This window comes from Oncorhynchus mykiss, chromosome 25 (assembly GCF_013265735.2).
Source record: "Oncorhynchus mykiss isolate Arlee chromosome 25, USDA_OmykA_1.1, whole genome shotgun sequence".
In the NCBI taxonomy this organism is placed as follows: domain Eukaryota; kingdom Metazoa; phylum Chordata; class Actinopteri; order Salmoniformes; family Salmonidae; genus Oncorhynchus; species Oncorhynchus mykiss.
In genome coordinates this window covers 34,890,444-34,912,830 of record NC_048589.1, presented here as the reverse complement: position 1 = coordinate 34,912,830, position 22,387 = coordinate 34,890,444, and the positions used below count along the sequence as shown (strand labels likewise).

The following is a 22,387-nucleotide window of genomic DNA, read 5'->3' as shown; positions in this document are numbered from 1 at the left end:
CTTATCCCTTGTTTTGTTTTGTTTTCCCCAACAGCCACTTCCTGAAGAGAAACAGACTATCTGAACTGACATTTGGATCCATCTGTTCCAGACAATGGGTGTCTGATGAATGTCTTCCACGCGAGAGGACAAGGAGTCGCTCCAACACATTCTCCTCAGGAACACAACACAGTAGTCAGGTGCATGGGTACAGGAGTAGAGCAAGTTCCTCAGAGAACCTCAAGCCGCCTGTGAAGGAGGAGGCTCTAGTTCAGCCGCCATGCCATGAAAGACCAGAGAGGAAACCACTGCTTCCAAAACATGGACTTGAATTTACATTCAAGAACAATCAGAACCCATCACCATCACCAAATGGAGCGACCCCACAGTCAAGCAGTAATGTCATCATAAAGGGACCAACAGTTACAGTAAGCGAATCTATCAGTCAGACTCAGCGGGCTCCATGTCAGGGAGTGAAGAGCCTTCCCTGTGGTAGTAGCAAAGGCTTGGAAACGATCCAGAAGGTCTTATCACGCTCAGTCGGCCCTGGGATAAAGACACCGTTAGCCAGGGTGTTTAGAAAACCACCATCAGGGTTGAGTATTGGAGGCAGAGGGACCACGCCTAGTGGTAAAACACCAAGCCGATTTCACTGGAAACTAAAGCGAGGTGTAGAAGGCGTCAAGATGAGCAGGACGAAATGCACGATGAAAACAACTGTCTCATGTGAGGACCTTGATCAGAAGAATCCTTCACATGATTGTGGGTGGAGACAAAGACAGTGGCATAGTGCAGAGTCTCTGATGAACCAGACTAGCACCCTAAGGTGGGTGGAGAGACCGCAGGGACTGGGACTGGCAGGATCGGAGAAGTATGACGGTGAGGAAGAAGAAAAGGGGGAAGAGGAGGGTGACCAATCCTCAGACTGTGACAGCTTGTTCTCTGTGGACTCCCTGTCCTCAGTCTATGCTATAGCCCTGGCAGAGCAGCTGAAGCAGGAGAAGGCTATCCAGAGCGAAGGAGAGAGTGAAGACAGTCAGATGTCGAAGGACTCACTGGCTATGGAGAGCAGAGGGAAGCATATTGCAGCAAGGCCTGCACAGAGACGGACTGTGGTAGTACCCAGTCACTCTGTGGTGAGGGGTTGTCTCAATCCCTTGATTGGAAAAACTATAAACATGGCGTCGGAGATTCAGCCAACTGAAGAGGGAAGGGAAGACATTGGGAAACCTAATGAAATGCCAGCAGAGGCTTCCTGGAGCCATCATGGCGGTCCTAAAACCCGAGTCAATAAAGAAACCGGCGCAACAAGGGAATCACTGTACCAGAATCAGCCAGCAACAGAACCCAGGTGTAGGGACCCTGTATCAAAGCTGAGTGAAGAGCTTGGGCATGTCCACACCATGTTGACCAGCAGCCCTTGCTCTCTGAGCAGCTGTAGTGTGGGGGAACCAGAGAGTTTGCTCGTGCATACAGATGCATGGTCCTACACTGATGCAGCAGATAGTCCTAGGATCCTTAGGGACTCTGCCGTGTTGAGGAGGAGGATGGTATTTAGTCATGGTGCGTTGGACAGCAACAGTAGTCCCAGCCCCATCAGTGTGGATCTGTCTGACTGTCAGTGTGGATTTAGATCCACTGGATCCTATAGCGCTGCATCTACCGACAGCACAGAGTGCGAACATGTTCCAGTAGAGGAACAAAGACTTGGGGTTTCAACTGATTCTTTGAATTTCCCTGATTCTCAGCTTCTCCAAATGTCACCGCTACGTTTGATGATGCCATTGAATCACGAGGCGGTGTGTTGTAAGGGCTATTTTGAACGTCAGTTAGTCAGTTCAGAAGGTTTGCTGAAGGGATCTATTAATGATCCAGGTTTACACCAAATTCAAAGTAGAGATGCCTCAGCAGAGCTTCCTTCACATAGATCTGCATGTGCTCCAACCATTGACTATAAGATTCAATGCACCCCATCAACATCAACATTGGAGGCTGACATTTTTCATGGGCCTCCGATGCAGCAGGTCACATTATCTTCAGAAGTGATGTTTGTGGGAGTAGCAGACCTAACAAACTACACCGATACTAGTTTGTCTACCTACAGTCATCTGTCAAAAGCCAGTCTGTTAACTTACCCTAAAACTGAAGGTGAGATGTTGAATGAGACACCTGCCATCCAAAGTGCCCCAAATAATTATTCTGGAGATAATGAACTATGCAATTTAGATGGAGACATGGAAGAAGTCAGAGAAGAGGAGTTTTGCGAAGCAAGCAATACCAAAGACATATCACTTGAAAGTGAGTTTGAAATTCTGCAAAAGCTTGAAACCAAAGTCACTGAGCAGGACTGTGTGTTGCCAGAGCAGGACTGTGTGTTGCCAGAGCAGGACTGTGTGTTGCCAGAGCAGGACTGTGTGTTGCCAGAGAATGACTGTGTGTTGCCAGAGCAGGACTGTGTGTTGCCAGAGCAGGACTGTGTGTTGCCAGAGCAGGACTGTGTGTTGCCAGAGCAGGAGTTTTTCAAAGTGTCTTGTAAAAATTCCATAAAGAAGAAGAAAGGCCTGCAGGACAGTTTCATTGGCAGCTTGAAAATTCCAAAGAGGAGCAACGGAGGGGACTTCGTAGCGTTGTCTACTGTAACAGTCAAGAACAGCCAGGAAGTTATTTCACCAGATGACAACAATAACACCAGTGAATTAAAAGATAAACAAACTTCCTCTGCAGTTGATTCATTTAAACTAAATCTGAGCTGCAATGAAGGTCACTTCAAACGAGATACCTTGGCTTTAGTAGCAATGTCAGTGTCTGTGCACATATCCCATGAAAATCTCTCTCCATGTGGCCATAAAACCATTGACACAGGTGGCCATAAAGAGTCTCCTTTTGGAGAGAAGGCCGTTATTGAAAAGAGAAGAGAAGTAGAACAAGTTGAAGAAAGAGAATTTCAAGTGCAGGGTGAAAAGCTAAACTCAGAAAGCAAGAGAAGAGAAGTAGAGAATGTTAGATTGGGACATCACCATGGCGATAGTAACTGTAGTACATCAGACCACCGAATCTCAGAGGTGATGAAGGAGGATATGAGGATGTCATTTATAGATGGGGGTGGAGACAACAGTAACAGTGAACTGGACAGTCAAAGTAGTCAAATCCTTAATGCCTTGCCAACAAGTAATCCTAACAAATGCGATTCACCAAAAGGTCTACAAGCAGTGAAGGATCATCAAATAGCTGATGATCCACTGGTAATCATTAAGCCAGGCTCTTGTTCAACATCAGAAAAGTCTTGTATCGATTCTGAGATTCTAAAAATGGACAACACGACAGACATGGAAAACGTGAGCCACGGAAAGGTTCTTAGACTCTCTACTTCCATCAAATTAAATTCTATGAATCAACTAAGTTTGATAAGTAAAGAGAATGATCCAGACCATAGGACAAAGATCTCCTCGGAGTCCCAGTTAAGTAAAAGCTTTCAAGAGAACATGAGAGAAGTGCAACTGAAAAATGGAATAACTGATGTTGATGCAAGGGAATACAAGGGTCAGGATGCTTCTGGCTGTTCTGTCATTACACCGAATGCAAGTGTCAATTCTGGTGCAGCATCTTTAACCGTTAAAAGCCATGAGATCCAATTAAGTCTGGCATTGAACAACCGAGGGAAACCCGAATACATCAACAAGCCTGTACTGCTGCCAATGGGATGTTCTTCAATGTCTACTTCCACTTCCACTGCACCCAAAGAATTCTTACTTTCTCCAGGGAAAGTGTTTGAAAGGGATGTCCCTTTTTCGCATATGGAGAACATAAAGAAACAAACAGGTCCTGAGAAGTATCATCCTCATCGTGCTTGTCTTAGTAATAACGATAAACAAACTGTCAGCCGGGCCGCTTCACCTGAGCAAAACCTGAAATCTAGTGCTCTACAACCTCTCCAGAACTGCCCAGGAACAGTGTCCTCAGTGACTACGCCACCCAATATGGCCTTTGCACATGCAAGGGACCTCATAATGGATTCAGAATATGAGGTTCAAGGCGAAAGCAAGAACCAATGCAAATTGACCTCAACGGGTGCAAGTGGACAACTTTACTTAAATGATTGTCATCGGCATGCAGCTGTAGATTCACTCTCTGATAAAATCGGGACTCAATGTACACCAGAAAACATTGAGAAGCACCACCACAGTCAACCACTCTCAAATAATTTCTGTGAATCACAGAAGCTACAGGAGAAAGGCAGAAAAAATCACATTGAGGTCAGAAATGAGCTCCAAAAAGACCCTCCCCATGCAACAAATCTGAGTCAGGAACTACCACAGTCAAAGTGCTCACTGAGTCAGGAACTACCACAGTCAAAATGCTCACTGAGTCAGGAACTACCACAGTCAAAATGCTCACTGAGTCAGGAACTACCACAGTCAAAGTGCTCACTGAGTCAGGAACTACCACAGTCAAAATGCTCACTGAGTCAGGAACTACCACAGTCAAAATGCTCACTGAGTCAGGAAATACCACAGTCAAAATGCTCATCTGAAACTCAGGTAGACAAATTTCATAAGACTTGTGTGACCATCGATCCTGATCCTAAAAATAAACATCCCAGTGTAAAACACAAAACATGTCATGTTGAAAAATGGCTGAAGAGCAACTTTGCCTCTGACAATACCAAAGATTGCCAAATGGCTAAAAATGAAGAAGGGTCAAGGACTGATGGACCTCTGGCAAAATCTCCTGGAACCTTGTTTGATGTACCAAGTAAAATAAATAGTATTGGATCTTCTCCATCCCAAATAACACATGGAAGTAGTGATGCTAATGTGAAGATATTGGGTGACATTTGCAGAGATATCATGTCCAGAGAGGGAAATACCAAAACATCTAATTGCAGGCAATCTCATCAGTTCTGTGGCAGTAGTGTTGTTCATTACAAGAAGGGAAAGTCCAAGAGGTTCAGAAGGTCCAAAGCCCAGGCACCTCCTTGCTCATCCTCTGACTCCACACTCAAGTCTCCCTCAGATGAAGAAGAGAAAATCCCTCCCAGGTTGGATCAAAACAGGTCTTCATCAACAAGAATGAACTCAGGAACTCAAACTAATGGAAAATTAGAGGAGATGATTCAATGCAATGGTGGAGAAATTTCTCTAGTGAAAAGACAATCACCACAGTCAAAAGACAATCACACTATGGAAGCTTGTACTGACCAGACCCCATATAAATATGATGATAAAGCTGGAGTTGGCATCAGTTTGCGTCAGAAAGAACACAGTCCCAATGGACAATCACCACATATAGAGAAAATAACAAATCGGGAGAAAATCATGTCTTCCAGTATCAAAGAAACTGAGATGTCACACTACACACCAAAGACTCAAGATTTTCCAATGCATTTTGCCTCCAGCGACATCAATCCCTTTGCTCACCAATGGCAAGAAGAAGAGGCAAACCAAAGCTGCTACAAGAACCAGGTGTTTGGACGTGCCGCTGACATTTCTTGTAAATCACCGCTGCTGGATTCCACTACCAAACATATCACGAGATGCTGCAGTGTCGACAATGGTTTAAACATGCAGAACTCTCCTTTCAACTCCCACCTGAGCACTTACGCCAACAACAAGGGACTCTCCAGCACCCTGAGCAGCATGGAGGAAGATTTCAAAGATCAAACGTCCCTCAAAGCCCATCTGAAAGAACGTACTAACCAAGTCTCCGGTGTTGACGATCACAATCAACAAGTGACTCTGACCATGAGCTGTAACTCATCTTCTTGCTACAATGTATCTGGAGATCTTGGTAACAGCACTGGCCAGGTGGATGAGATCATGTTGGTTTATGACCCTTCAGAGCGGGCGTTTCAGGGTAACGGGTTTCAGAGGTCTGAAACAAACACCAGATGTGACCAGAGCACCCAGACAACCTTCACTCAAGAAACCACGACTCAGACAACGATCAACCATGGTGATCTACAGAGGAGAAACAACCGTCACAGAAAGAGCAGCACTCAGGTACCAGTGTTGCAGAAGACCACAGAGCCCTGTAGAGAGACCACCACATGGGTCAGCCTTCAGAACATGTCTGAGCATCTTTCACAGCTGATAGTAAACACGTCTGATCTTCTGGGGAATGTTCAGGGTATGAGGTCTGGCGAAAGCCTCAAACATAGCCTGATAAGAAATGTTAAATCTTCATCTCATCTGTACTCCTCCACAGATTGGATGAAGAGAGACTGCTCAACCAAAACTGCAGTAGATATTGGGATCCAGACCGAAAGGACTTTAACACCCGTTCAAGACAAAATGTCTATCCACCAAACTCTGTCCACAGAGAGGTCCAAAGCCCATGAAGTTAATGTGATAGTCAAAGTGATTGGCTCAGAAGTTCTCACTGTGTCACAAGACAAAGGGCTTCCCCTTCAACATCAACTCAAGAAAAACCTGGATGATAATATTCAGAACATGCCTGACCTGCGACTCAATTGCTCCACTGTTAACCAAAGATCTATCTTGGAACCAGAGAGTCTCCCACACAAAGTCCCTTCCCTGGAGACTGTCCAACGCCACAATCATTCAAATCCTGCCATTCGTCATAGAAGCAATGAGGACTCCTCCAAAAGCTTGGGAGTATCTGAAGTCTGCCATAATTTGTCAGAAATACTCAGACCAGAAAGCCATAATATCTTGAGAAGGAGTGACCCGGGAATAGGCTATAGAAAACAAGTGAGCTTCACAGACCGTGCATGCTCACCCATTCTCACTGTGGGTCCCAGGGCTGGTTCCAACCAGAGCAGAATAAAGTATTTACAGAGTCTCAAAGAAGAACAGAAGTTTGAGACACAAAATAGAAGTAAACACCACATTTCGGACCAGTCAACACCTTGTTTAAGTTACAGCGGACACAACACATGCATGTCTTTCATAAAGAATGATAAGATATCAGGACATGACTCCCTTCATCTGTGTGACAAGCCGGGTGATAACTCCACCACAAAATCAATGGGATTGATATTCCTCGAGAATGTGAGTGCCCTCAGCCATTCAAGACCAAAAGGGTCTGATGGATGCTCAGAAAGTCTTAGTTCGTCCGTCGACAATTACATCCACAATGAAACCAGCGTTGTCATCCAGGACGAAGAAAAGGAAATGAGCGTATGGCACAAAACCAGCCAACGTCCAATATGGTCCCTTCCTTCTGTTCTAAGCAGTAACAGAGTCGCTATGCAGAACCACACCTCTCTCGTCTTTAGTCAGACTGGTGAGTCCAAACACGAGGAGAAATCCTTCTCTACTTTTGGAGATCAACTAAGCTACAGAAGACATTCAATAGATTACCACAACAGTAGATCATCAGAGCGTCCTGTGGAGCACTTCACTGGTGCTTATAAACATTCCCCTATCAGTGACAGCACCATCCATGTTCAGGAGGATGACATGGTGTCGTTGGGCCCAAGCGAGTGCAACACAGACGTTCTAGTGAACACCAACCCAGTCACCCACACTCCCAACTTCCAACACTCCCCACATCAGCTAGATCACCAGCGGCTCCCTGAGGACCTACCTGTGCACAACAAGTTCACCAACTGGTCTGGTATCAGTCAGCATCCCTTTGAGATAGGACAGACTAATAGTTTAATGAAACCAGCCGTGTATCTACCTACTGGTCATGAAGCACAGAGGAACCAGCCAGAGTGGGCTGAGCTGGAGAGCCAGGAGTCAGAGTCCAGCTTGAGTCCAGAGCCCATGTTCCATAAGGACAAGAAGACAAGAGAGATAGAGAGGCTACGTAAAGAGCGCGAGCAGGTCATGGCTACGGTCCAACTGAACATGAACCCTCATCATCTGACCTTGGAGCTGACTGAAGCCAAGCTGCACTACGGTCTGGGAGAGATGGACACATTGTTAAAGATGCTGACATCTGGTGGAACCAAGGAGGAGGAACTGTCCCCTGTCCCTACCAAACAGCAGCTCTATGACCAGTAAGGTTAAATGTCCCTAAGGATGTGATTGTGTTGATATTATGATGTAATTAGATGAATTTAAAATTGTAGTTTATAAAATGTAAACGATTCCCTATGTTCCTCTTGTATCAGGCACCGGAGGAGCATTGAGAGTTTGAGAAAGGACAGGGAAGCTCAGCTTCAGACCTGCCGTAGGACTCGCAGCCCCAGCAAGCACCACTTCACAAGATCCCCTCCTCAAAAAGACCCCAGAGTTTCAGCCCTGCCCAGTCGCTGCAGAGGCTACCTTCAACAGCTCCGTCAGGAGGTAGTGACGAGCAGGATGTAAGACACTCCACAATCCACACCAAGTCACATTTTTGTTTGGATTATTTCTACGTTGCTCAACGGTTTTCAATGTCCAATTCTCAAGTGTCTGAAGTGTAAAATATTTTGTGACGAATATTATTTTAAAAAGGACTTTATACAGTTGTTGATTGATTGATTCATCAATTGATTGATTGTAAATCTTCCTCATCTTTCCCCAGGATCCCAGATCCACCCAGAGGAGAGAGTGAATATCCCCCTGAGATAGAGCATCTTCTGCGTGACTACGGCCGTGCCCGTGAGGAGGCCATGACAGAGATATCCCGTGCACGGGAACGGCTCCGCGAGAGGACAGAGCAGGAGAAAAGACGGCTCCAGCAACAGACTCAGTCTCAGATGGTCAATGTTAGTCACAGCAAGAAGCCATAGTTTCACACTCCATAGACAGTTGAAAGCCCAAGATGTGTTCAGCATATTTTCTCCATGGATTCTTTTATTTTTTCACATCGACTAGAAGGCGGAGCTCTTTTTCATGGATCCGGCACAAAGGACCATGAAAAAAAACTCACCTTATAGTCAGAGACTTACGTTGTCCTCTGATCAGTTGCTGTTTTCCTAAAACATCTTTCTCTCTTCTCTGTCTACTGATAATGCATTCACATTTAGGATGACTCGCGGTATTGGAAAAGAGTCAGCAGCAGTACACTGTGCACTGGGTCGAGTCTGAGCCTATCCTCTGGACCAACCTCTGGCTACAACAGTGGCAACACAGCTCAGCTGAGGGACGGCAGTAGACCCCCACTGACACAGGAGGTACTGTACTAGTCTTTGAAGATGTTTTTGCTTCTTTCTTAAGCCCAGGGACTGCACTTGAAAACAGGCACATTTACAGTAATGTTGATTCATTTGCACTGTCCCTGAACAACTAAATTCAATAAAGTACAGTTAATCCTAATGGCTGGTTCATAGTCAATTTGACAACAGGTCTATAGAGCACAACACTCTTAGAAAAAAGGGTTCCAAAAGGATTCTTCTTCCGCTTTCCCCATAGCAGAACCCTCTTTGGTTCCAGATAGAACCCTTTTTTTATAGGCAGAACAATTTTGGGTTCCATAAGGAATCCTCTGTAGAAAGGGCCCTACATGTAACCCAAAACAGTTCTACCTGGAACCAAAAGGGTTATTCTACCTGGAACCAAAAAGGGTTCTTCAAATGGTTATTCTATGGAGACAGCCGAAGAACCCTTTTAGGCTCTAGATAGCATGTTTTTTCCCAAGTGTGAAGAATATTACATATATCTATGGACAGTCGGTAGACTTACTGTAAATTAACCTTAAGGGTATTGGAACTTACAGCAGACTATATTCACTATGGTGCAATGCATCAGACAATTGTTTATTCAAATCAAATCCAATTGTATTTGTCACGTAGACATGTTTAGCAGATGTTATTGCTGGTGTAGCGAAATGCTTGTGTTTCTAGCTCCAACAGTGCAGTAATATCTAACAATTCACAACAATACACACAACCTAAAAGTAAAATAATGGAATTAAGGAATATAGAAATATTATTCAGTGTGTCAATGTGTTTGTATCCGTCCCTATTCAAATAGACCAGGAATAAATAAAGAGCCCTAATGAATTCTCTGTTGTTTTTGTCTGGTGCCAGGTCACTGAGGTCCTGGGTGATGGGCTGAAGGTCAGGTCTCGCCCTCCCATCTGTGGTTCTCAGAGTGTGAAGACCCAGCGTGCCTGGCTCTCTGCCCAGGGTGAGGACTGACTCACCACCACAAGACAGCAACCACTCTCAACATCTTCATCACACGTTCAACTGACTCAAAAAGGCTGTTATTTAGCCAGTACAGGATCACTATGAAATGATAATAAGACATTCAAAGGGGGGGGGGGGGTCATACATGTATCGACCTCACGGCCTTCGTCAGAGCTTTATGTATCGACCTCACGGCCTTCGTCAGAGTTTTATGTATCGACCTCACGGCCTTCGTCAGAGTTTTACGTATCGACCTCACGGCCTTCGTCAGAGCTTTATGTATCGACCTCACGGCCTTCGTCAGAGTTTTACATATCGACCTCACGGCCTTCGTCAGAGTTTTACATATCGACCTCACAGCCTTCATCAGAGTTTTATGTATCGACCTCACAGCCTTCATCAGAGTTTTACATATCGACCTCACAGCCTTCATCAGAGTTTTACGTATCGACCTCACAGCCTTCATCAGAGTTTTACGTATCGACCTCACAGCCTTCATCAGAGTTTTACATATCGACCTCACGGCCTTCATCAGAGTTTTACATATCGACCTCACGGCCTTCATCAGAGTTTTACATATCGACCTCACGGCCTTCATCAGAGCTTTACATATCGACCTCACAGCCTTCGTCAGAGCTTTATGTATCGACCTCACGGCCTTCATCAGAGTTTTACGTATCGGCCTCACAGCCTTCGTCAGAGCTTTACGTATCGACCTCACCTCCTTCGTCAGAGTTTTACATATCGACCTCACGGCCTTCATCAGTTTTACATATCGACCTCACAGCCTTCATCAGAGCTTTACATATCGACCTCACAGCCTTCATCAGAGCTTTACATATCGACCTCACAGCCTTCATCAGAGCTTTACATATCGACCTCACAGCCTTCATCAGAGCTTTACGTATCGACCTCACAGCCTTCGTCAGAGCTTTACATATCGACCTCACAGCCTTCATCAGAGTTTTACATATCGACCTCACAGCCTTCATCAGAGTTTTACATATCGACCTCACAGCCTTCGTCAGAGTTTTACGTATCGACCTCACAGCCTTCGTCAGAGCTTTATGTGTCGACCTCACAGCCTTCATCAGAGTTTTACGTATCGACCTCACAGCCTTCATCAGAGTTTTACGTATCGACCTCACAGCCTTCGTCAGAGCTTTACATATCGACCTCACAGCCTTCATCAGAGCTTTACATATCGACCTCACAGCCTTCGTCAGAGCTTTATGTATCGACCTCACGGCCTTCATCAGAGTTTTACGTATCGGCCTCACAGCCTTCGTCAGAGCTTTACGTATCGACCTCACCTCCTTCGTCAGAGTTTTACATATCGACCTCACGGCCTTCATCAGTTTTACATATCGACCTCACAGCCTTCATCAGAGCTTTACATATCGACCTCACAGCCTTCATCAGAGCTTTACATATCGACCTCACAGCCTTCATCAGAGCTTTACATATCGACCTCACAGCCTTCATCAGAGCTTTACGTATCGACCTCACAGCCTTCGTCAGAGCTTTACATATCGACCTCACGGCCTTCATCAGTTTTACATATCGACCTCACAGCCTTCATCAGAGCTTTACATATCGACCTCACAGCCTTCATCAGAGCTTTACATATCGACCTCACAGCCTTCATCAGAGCTTTACATATCGACCTCACAGCCTTCATCAGAGCTTTACGTATCGACCTCACAGCCTTCGTCAGAGCTTTACATATCGACCTCACAGCCTTCATCAGAGTTTTACATATCGACCTCACAGCCTTCATCAGAGTTTTACATATCGACCTCACAGCCTTCGTCAGAGTTTTACGTATCGACCTCACAGCCTTCGTCAGAGCTTTATGTGTCGACCTCACAGCCTTCATCAGAGTTTTACGTATCGACCTCACAGCCTTCATCAGAGTTTTACGTATCGACCTCACAGCCTTCGTCAGAGCTTTACATATCGACCTCACAGCCTTCATCAGAGCTTTACATATCGACCTCACAGCCTTCGTCAGAGTTTTACATATCGACCTCACAGCCTTCGTCAGAGCTTTACATATCGACCTCACAGCCTTCATCAGAGCTTTACATATCGACCTCACAGCCTTCGTCAAGACTGTCAAGAGCAGTGTGCGGGTTCCTTCTTTTTTCCTACTTTGTTTTTAATACCTATTATAACCATGTGTATGTCTTTTCTATTATGTATTTTCTAGATGTATGTCTGAAGCCTGGTGTGTCAGGGTATGACCCTCTGATGTCATCCTCACCGTCATCTCCTACGAACCTACGACAGCGCACCTCCTCTTTTGGCTCCGCCTCGTCCATATCGACAGCCTATCAGGACTTCACTTCCTGTCTGCTTGGTCGAGCTATGGCTGAGGTACAATTCAAATAAACTTTATAGAATAACACAAGACAGCAAAATTACACATTTCCAATTTACCGTGGACTATGTACTTGTTCGTTGTTGCACGTTTGCTAAAATAAGAAACATGTTCTCACCTGTGCCCCAGGTGCGCTTGGCTGCTGCTAGTGACATGGGGAACCTGGTGATGGGGAAAGCTGCAGATGGTTGGAGGTGAGTTGCATCATGGTTTCTCCTTTATTACATTCAGGTTAACCAATAGTAAACCATGTTATAACTAGCTACACTCCCAGCAGGTTGTAATGATGTGATTTCAACCGGCTTTTCCCACTGGTTTCAACCTTCCTGTCCTCTCTCTCTCTCTCTCTATCAGGTACCAGGGCGTGGAGCGAGGTGTCCAGGCCTTCTACAAGCCCTCCTCCAGCCCATCTGTGCACTGTTTCCTTGGGGCGGTGGAGCTGGAGAGGCCCCTGGCCAGCCTGTGGAGCATGGTCCGAGACCACTCCAAGACCCACCTGTACCATGAGGCTATCCGGTCTGCCTGGACACGACCACTAGATGACAGCACTCAGTTGGGTTAGTCTGCTGCCTGGAGTATAGCAGAGTTGGAGTTAATTCACTACTTAAAACTGGTGAAAGCCTTCAATGGGGCTGCCCATGCTAAAACACGCTTTGTAGCAAATGACCATCTATCTATCGCTATGAGTCAATTCCATTTCACTTCAGTCAATTACTTCCAGGAAGTAAACTGAAATTCAGATTTCAATTGTAATTTTTCCTCATGCTTTTCCATGTGTCTCTCCTCATCAGTCTACCTGCTGACAGACCCATCCAGCTGCCACCTCAAACAGCCCAGAGACTTCTGCTGCATCAGCACCCAGTCACAACAGGTCAGTAGGGTCAGAGTTCAGGGGTCAGTCAGGGGACCTGCAGCTGAATTCCAAGTTTCAACTTACCAAGTTCAAAGTTTCAACTTACCTGCTCATTCTTACCAAGATTTGTTTTGAATGTTCAACTGGAATGAGGGGGACAGAAGACCTCCTCGTTTCAGGGGCAATGATAAAATGCATTCTTACTGTCCTATAGCTAGGGCCAGGAGTTTTCCTTGTCTACAGCAAGAGACTGACTAGTAACTCAGTGCCCTTCTCTCTCTCTCCTAGGATGAGCTGTGTGTGCTGGCCATGCAGTCAGTCTTCGAGGAGTCTCTCCCTCGGCCCAGTGTAGAGGCTGTCCGAGGGGAGATGTTGCCTAGCGCCTGGGTCCTTCAGCCAATCACACGCCACGTCCGAGAGGTCGTCAGGGTCATCTACCTACTGCAGGTGAGATAGGAATCAGGTTACTATGACAACGTAAAGTGGTCTGAAAAAGCTATCAGTCAATCAATCAATCAATCAATTCATCAAAATGATTCATCAATCCAGTTTTATATCAACAGATGTCAGAAAGTTCTTAAAATCAATCAATCAATTCATCAAAATGATTCATCAATCCAGTTTTATATCAACAGATGTCAGAAAGTTCTTAAAATCAATCAATCAATCAATTCATCAAAATGATTCATCAATCCAGTTTTACATCAACAGATGTCAGAGTTCTTAAGAGTACTTTAGATGCAGATATGCCTAATGATTCCTCATCTCCATGTGGAATCTCTCTTCCTCTCTCTTTTAGTTTCTTCCTCCCCCTCTCTTTTCCATCCCTTCCTTGGCTCACTTTTTGTCCTCCTTTGTTTCAGGTGGACCTGGGCACTCCATACCTTCCTCAGAGACTGTTGGGATCAGTGGCTAGGAGACAGGCGTCCGTCCTGGCTGAGCTCGACTCACTTTTCTCTTTGTGAGACTGACAGCAGGGTCAGGGTCGTGTTCATTAGGCACCAAAAAGAAGAAAACAGACTGAAACAAGGAGGGACTAACTGGACTTTTCCAATAAGAAATGCACATTTTCTTTTTCCGTTGCAAAACATGTTGCTACAATGTGCCCCAATGAACACGACCCAGATCAGCTGTCCAATTAGAACACAGATTTCGTCTCTCTTTGCGAAACGTTTTGCTATGGTGTGCCCTAAAGAACACGCCCCCAGGTTAATGGTCACACACGTAGCAGTGAGCACTTAGACGTACGTCCTGAATCTGATATGGGATCTGTCTCTATTGTAATTTGCAATTTATTTACTTGATTGTATCCTTATGAAGAGCACTGATGACATCATGACATCATGCAGCTTGTTTATATCGAAACATAACTGTGTTTTGTGTTTAAAATGGTTCATTGAAGACCTGTGTTTAATGTGTATGATTATACCAATCTTTTAAGTATATTGCCAAAGATTGAGTGGTCTAGACTGGCTGTCAGGGAGGGTTGAGGGTGTGGCTCCTATATTTGACCCATACAACACATCTTACTGTGTCACTGCAACTTCTGACCAGAGTAACACCAGGCCCTACATGTTTACAATTACACATATTTTTCATAATAACCCTGATTTATATCAAATGAAAATGATCATTAGTCTCCTGTTGCCCATTGCTTTATTTAATCTATCTTTAAGCCTCAGTTGTACTACTTCCCTAGTTACTGATTTATGATATAAAGTGATCATTTGTCTCCCATTGCACTGTCCTCCCAGCCTAAGAACTAACCACTTTTATAATGACCACTTAGTGACAGAATTGTTTTCTCCAGCATCCTGTGTTAACGTCTCAAGGCACAGCACACTTTACCAAACTCACTACCCAACCTTTAAAAAGCCATATTATGTGTTTTGTTGACTGTTCAGGACATTATTTTTCTGTAGTTGTAGTACTGCAGTGTCACAGTAAGATGGTCCACAGGGGAACCAAATAAGAAGGAACTGATATGAAGGATATTAACTCAGCAAAAAATGAAAAGTCCCTTTTTCAGGACCAAGGCTATCAAAGATAATTCGTAAAAATCCAAATAACTTCACAGATCTTCATTGTAAAGGGTTTAAACACTGTTTCCCCTGCTTGTTCAATGAACCATGAACAATTAATCAACATGCACCTGTGGAACGGTTGTTAAGACACTAACAGCTTACAGACGGTAGGCAAATAAGGCACAGTTACGAAAACTTAGGACACTAAAGAGGCCTTTCTACTGACTCTGAAAAACACCAATAAAAAGATGCCCAGGGTCCCTGCTCATCGGTGTGAACGTGCCTTAGGTATGCTGCAAGGAGGCATGAGGACTGCAGATATGGCCAGGGCAATAAATTGCAATATCTGTACTATGAGACGCCTAAGACAGCACTACAGGGAGACAGGTCGGACAGCTGATCGTCCTTGCAATGGCAGACCCCTTGTAACAACACCTGCACAGGATCGGTACATCCGAACATCACAGGTACAGGATGGCAACAACAACTGCCCGAGTTACACCAGGAATGCATAATCCCTCCATCAGTGCTCAGACTGTTCGCAATAGGCTGAGAGAGGCTGGAATGAGGGCTTTTAGGCCTATTGTAGTGCAGGTCCTCACCAGACATCACCTGCAACAACGTCGCCCATGGGCACAAACCCACCATCGCTGTTCCAGACAGGACTGACAAAAGGTGCTCTTAGATGACGAGTCGTGGTTTTGTCTCACCAGGGGTGATGGTTGGATTCGTGTTTATCGTCGAAGGAATGAGCATTACACCGAGGCCCGTACTCTGGAGCGGGATCGACTTGGAGGTGGAGGGTCCGTCATGGTCTGGGGCGGTGTGTCACAGCATCATCAGACTGAGCTTGTTGTTATTGCAGGCAATATCAACGTTGTGCGTTACAGGGAAGACATCCTCCTCCCTCATGTGGTACCCCTCCTGCAGGCTCATCCTGACATGACCCTCCAGCATGACAATGCCACCAGCCATATTGCTCGTTCTGTGAGTGATTTCCTGCAAGACAGGAATGTCAGTGTTCTACCATGGCCAGCGAAGAGCCCGGATCTCAATCCCATTGAGCACGTCTGGGACCTATTGGATCGGAGGGTGAGAGCTAAGGCCATTCCCCCCAGAAATGTCCGGGAACTTGTAGGTGCCTTGGTGGAAGAGTGGGGTAACATCTCACAGCAGAACTGGCAAATCTGGTGCAGTCCATGAGGAGGAGATGCACTGCAGTACCTAATGCAGCTGGTGGCCACACCAGATACTGACTGTTACTTTTGATTTTGACCCCACCTTTGTTCAGGGACACATTATTCTATTTCTGTTAGTCACATGTCTGTGGAACTTGTTCAGTTTATGTCTCATTTGATGATTCTTGTTATGTTCATACAAATATTTACACAGGATGTTTCTTTTTTTGTAGAGTTTAGTTTCCACAGGGAAAGAACAATGAAGTAGCCTAGTTAACTGACAACCTATTTGTACTGAGTTTTATTTTGATCCATACTTTTGTAAGTGCCTTTTATTTGACATGAATGTATACCACCATGTCAATATGTATAAATATTTATGTTTTTATTATGTTCTTTATTTTAATAACATTATATTTGAATCCTAAAGAAATGCAAAGAGCATATTTTATTTTCCTGTATAAACTTGCCATTTAGTCTGTACATACTGAAAGCTTGTCGCTTCGTCCTTCCAGTATTGGTTTGGCTTTGTAAATATTATGTATATTAATTATAAAATGAATGTTATCCTGTTCTTGAGTAGGCCTATAGCCAATAGGCTATTTACGGTCTGTGAAACCTCCAGCGCATGTTTTATTTTTGTAATATATATTTTTTTAACTTTTATCACTTTTTCTCCTCAATTCCGTGTTATCCAATTGGTAGTTACAGTCTTGTCTAATCGCTGCAATTCCCGTACGTACTCGGGAGAAGCGAAGGTTGAGAGCTGTGCGTCCTCCAATTCACAACCCAACCAAGCCGCACTGCTTCTTGACACAATGCCCGGAAGCCAGCCGCACCAATGTGTCAGAGGAAGCACCGTGCACCAGGCAAGCACTACGCCCGGCCTGCCACAGGAGACGCTAGTGCATGATAGGACAAGGACATCCCTGCAAGCCAAACCTTCCCCTAACCCAGACGACGCTGGGCCAATTGTGCGCCACCCCATGGGTCTCTTGAACTTGAACCCAGAATCTCTCGGACGACGCTAGGCCAATTGTGCATCGACCCACGGACCTCCCGGTCGCGGCCGGCTGCGACAGAGCCCGGCGTGAACCCAGAGTCTCTGGTGGAACAGCTACGATGCAGCACCCTAGACCACTGCGCCACCCAGGAGGCTGAAATCTGAAGTTTACATACACCTTAGCCAAATACATTTAAACTCAGTTTTTCACAATTCCTGACATTTAATCAGAGTAAAAAGGTCAGTTAGGATCACCACTTTATTTTAAGAATGTGAAATGTCAGAATAATAGTAGAGAGAATTATTTATTTAAACTTGTATTTCATTCATCACATTCCCAGTGGGTCAGAAGTTTACATACACTCAATTAGTATTTGATAGCATTGCCTTTAAATTGTTTAACTTGGGTCAAAAGTTTCAGGTTGCCTTCCACAAGCTTCCCACAATAAGTTGAGTAACTTTTGGCCCATTCCTATTGACAGAGTCAATAACTGAGTCAGGATTGTTGGCCTCCTTGCTCTCACACGCTTTTTCAGTTCTGCCTACACATTTTCTATAGGATTGAGGTCAGGGCTTTGGTATGGCCACTCCAATACCTTGACTTTGTTGTCCTTAAGCCATTTTGCCACAACTTTGGAAGTATGCTTGGGGTCGTTGTCCATTTGGAAGACCCATTTGACAATTGTTGGAAAAATTACATGCACAAAGTAGATGTCCTAACTGACTTGCCAAAACTATAGTTTGTCAACAAGAAATTTGTGGAGTGGTTGAAAAACGAATTTGAATGACTCCAACCTAAGTGTATGTAATCTTCCGACTTCAGCTGTACACATATCCATGATGTTGTAACTTACTCAACATTATGTTCTTATTGAAGTCGTTTGTTGCAGCTCTCATGTTTATTTGTATAGTCAACAATGTTTTTCATCTGACCACAATCAATGAATCAGTACATAGTGGAGTGTCTGTAGGTCTACTGTATACTGGAGTGAATCACTGTAGTGTCTGAGTGAGGACTCACTGGGGAGAGTAGTGGCAGAGTAGTTGAGATGACATTTCTGAAGGGGGCGGGGGCCGGGTGTTGGTGTGTTCCGATTAGATCTGAGCGATAGGGTTGAATACATTTGGCACAGAACGAATGAAAACAGACTGAAACAGGGAGAGGCTACCTGAACTTGTCCAATAAGAAACGCTAATTTTCCTTTTGTGTAGAAAAATGATTTGCTACGGTGTCTCCAAATGAAACGTTAGAGGAGGGGAGGGGGCGCACCCCCACCACACTGAAATGCTTCTTTAGATGCCATTTAAAGTCACCAGCACACGACAGGAATGTCGGGCCCCTGCGCACAGAGATTATGTACTAGACGTGTGTACTTTATTTTTAAAACATGGGGTGGGTCAAACGCTGGCTCGCTGGCTGACGGGAATGAAGAATGAGCGTGCTGTGTGCACAGTCGCAAGTTTTACAACCCCTTTCCCGACCTTGCCCGCTCTGGCTCTCCAAAACCGTTCCATCCAGGAGTCCACTGCCGTGACCAGGACTCGTCTAGTGATTCCATGGGATTATTAATGGGGTTTTAATTTGAGGGAAATACAAAGGTGTATATTTTCTTGAAGGATTATATCAAGCATAGGTGAGTTTGGTGGATAGGGAAAAGTTTCATAAATTCACACTGGTGAAATGTCTCCATTCTTTAAAACAAATTATGGGGAAATATGGTTACAGATGTTAGTGAGAATCTGCGTTTTTAAATATATTTATTGACATGGCGGTGGAATATTAGTGAGAATATTTTCTAAAAGTAGACACCAGTGGCTAATTTTGTTTACCACCTGTTGATCCTCAATGCAATTTTTTTTGAAGGACTTTCATTTCCTTTCAAATACCGCGATGGATAAACTGTTGTAGCCTACCTAACCTTGTATTCCTTGTTAATTATTCTGACACAAGCGTATATTAGTATCACTTCCAACTTTGAAAGGCCTTCCTTGAAAGACCTTCATTCGGTAGGCTAGGCTACTCGTTAGTTAAGCGGGTGTAAGGTGAACTTTGAGTGCGCTCGCTATGGGGGGCTATGACAGTCTCGATGCAGACTTGGTCACGTCGCTCGCAGATCATTGTTCTCTGTAGTGTTATCGGATACATACATTTGAGAGAGAGATTAATACAATATTATCTTAAAAGTTGTTGTCTGCTGGGCAGGAGGATATACTTTACTATTTAATCCTCTTCATCAATCCCCCTTGGTACTTAATTTAACATGAGGCCACAGAGAGCGCTCTCCACTTCAAACGGTGTCCTTGGCACATAGCCTAACATAATAGAATATAATAATGCAATTTGGTTGCAGCAAAATGCACACAGACTAGGCATGTTGTTATCCTCTCTCCACTAGGAGGATTGCACTGTTATATCATCATATTGCTTACATTCTGCACTCTACATGAGTGGGAGACAATATTGGGGGAAAAAAATGTTCATATCAAGTTAACCTAATAAGGAAGGTCCAGGGCACTCAGTCCCTCTCTCCATCTCTCCATCTCCCTCTCTCCATCTCTCTCCCTTCTCTCTCCTCATCCTTTCACTGCCCTCTCTCTCTTCTCACCCTTTCACTGTCAACTCTCTCTTCTCACCCTTTCACTGTCAACTCTCTCTTCTCACCCTTTCACTGTCAACTCTCTCTTCTCACCCTTTCACTGTCAACTCTCTCTCCTCATCCTTTCACTGTCAACTCTCTCTCCTCATCCTTTCACTGTCAACTCTCTCTCCTCAACCTTTCACTGTCAACTCTCTCTCTTCTCAACCTTTCGCTGTTATCTGTCTCTGTCTCTGTCTCTCTCTCTCTCTCTCTGCCGAACAAACACAAAGCAGAGTCACTACAGCTTCCTGATATCAGTGAATGAAAACAGCTGTGTGGTGTGACAGCCTTTGGTTTCGAATAATAGTGACTTTAGGTGAACAGCTTACATAGTTAAAGGAGAAATGTGAGCATGCCATGGAGCCTTTCCAGCAGTCTGGAATGTGTCCCAAATTGCACCCTATTCCTTATTAAGTGCACTACGTTTGCCCATAGGGCTTTGGTCAGAATTAGTGCACTATAGGACATTGGGTGCCATTTAGGATGCAAACTTACTGTAAACACACTCCAGGAATAGTTTACTATCGATCCCCTTTCTCCCTTTCCTCTTCCCTATAACCTCTACCAAGATCAAACTCATCCATTATAGCACTCCAAACCAGGTTTAGGATTACCAATGTAGTAGGCTACACATTGTGTGTGTAATATGTGATACTGTCATGTTTATGTCCCATAGATGAAGGTTAACTGCAATATTATTATTAAGGTCATTCTATTATAGTTCTATTAGGGACCGTGGGGGGGGGGGGGGGGGGGGGGGGGTCTTAGTCCAAAATAGGGGAGGGTTGTCAAACATTTGTTGTTGCTTTGTGTGTTTTTTTATTGGGCACAGGGCAGGATATACATGATTTTATATTCGCCATTTTGCAAGTTTGGACACACCTACTCATTTAAGGGTTTTTCTTTATCTTTACTATTTTCTACATTATAGAATAATAGTGAAGACATCAACAATAGGAAATAACATATATGGAATCATGTAGTAAACAAAAAAAGTGTTAAACAAATCAAAATATACTTTATATTTGAGATTCTTCAAAATAGCAACTCTTTGCCGTGATGAAAGCTTTGCACATGCTTGGCATTTTCTCAACCAGCTTCACCTGGAATGCTTTTCTTAACCAGCTTCACCTTGGAATGCTTTTCCAATAGTCTTGAAGAAGTTCCCACATATGCTGAGCACTTGTTGGATGCTTTTCCTTCACGCTGCGGTTCAACTCATCCCAAACCATCTAATTTGGGTTGAGGTTGGGTGATTGTGGAAGCCAGGTCATCTGATGCAGCACTTCATCACTCTACTTCTTGGTCAGATAATCCTTACACATTCTGGAGGTGTGTTGAAAAATAAATGATAGACCCACTTGGCGGATGGGATTGTGTATCGCTGCAGAATGCTGTGGTAGCCATGCTGGTTAAGTGTGTTTTGAATTCAAAATTAATCAATGATAATGTCACCAGCAAAGCACCCCCACACCATCACACCTCCTCCTCCATGCTTCACGTTGGGAACCACACATGTGGAGATCATCCGTTCACCTACTCTGCGTCAAACAAAGACACGCAGTTGGAACCATTCATCTCAAATTTAGACTCATCAGACCAAAGGACAGATTTCCACTGGTCTAATGTCCATTGCTCGTGTTTCTTGGCCCAAGCAAATCTCTTCCTCTTATTGGTGTCCTTTAGTAGTGGTTTCTTTGCAGCAAATCGACAGTGAAGGCCTGATTCACACAGTCTCATCTGAACAGTTGATGTTGAGATGTCTGTTGAACTCTGTAAAAAATGTATTTGGGCTGCAATTTCTGAGGCTGGTAACTCTAATGAACTTATCCTCTGCAGCACTGGTAACTCTGGGTCTTTCCTGTGGCCGTCCTCATGAGAGCCAGTTTCATCATACAGTGCCTTGCGAAAGTATTCGGCCCCCTTGAACTTTGCGACCTTTTGCCATATTTCAGGCTTCAAACATAAAGTAATAAAACTGTATTTTTTTGTGAAGAATCAACAACAACTGGGACACAATTATGAAGTGGAACGACATTTATTGGATATTTCTAACTTTTTTAACAAATCAAAAACTGAAAAATTGGGCGTGCAAAATTATTCAGCCCCTTTACTTTCAGTGCAGCAAACTCTCTCCAGAAGTTCAGTGAGGATCTCTGAATGATCCAATGTTGACCTAAATGACTAATGATGATAAATACAATCCACCTGTGTGTAATCAAGTCTGTGCACCTGCACTGTGATAGGCTCAGAGGTCCGTTAAAAGCGCAGAGAGCATCATGAAGAACAAGGAACACACCAGGC

At 44.4% G+C, this 22,387-nt stretch overlaps 2 protein-coding genes across 3 annotated transcripts in view; both read left to right on the top strand.

The window, feature by feature from the left end:
• Positions 1 to 37: 37 nt before the first annotated feature.
• LOC110504231 lies at positions 38 to 15,255 on the top strand. The gene is made up of 11 exons (XM_036962881.1): positions 38 to 7,945; positions 8,060 to 8,251; positions 8,455 to 8,638; positions 8,900 to 9,046; positions 9,902 to 10,001; positions 12,216 to 12,382; positions 12,516 to 12,580; positions 12,741 to 12,943; positions 13,178 to 13,257; positions 13,528 to 13,686; positions 14,103 to 15,255. The coding sequence occupies exons 1-11, from the start codon at positions 666 to 668 to the stop codon at positions 14,202 to 14,204; spliced, it is 8,679 nt and encodes a 2,892-aa protein (XP_036818776.1). The 5' UTR covers positions 38 to 665; the 3' UTR covers positions 14,205 to 15,255.
• Positions 15,256 to 18,858: 3,603 nt separating this feature from the next.
• The window catches only part of LOC110505825 (spectrin beta chain, erythrocytic), a 119,089-nt gene continuing 115,560 nt past the window's right edge, over positions 18,859 to 22,387 (top strand). For both annotated transcript variants that reach the window (XM_036962964.1, XM_036962963.1), the window contains exon 1: positions 18,859 to 19,078. The gene's annotated coding sequence lies outside the window, so the exon portion shown is untranslated. The remainder of the gene's footprint in view (positions 19,079 to 22,387) is intronic.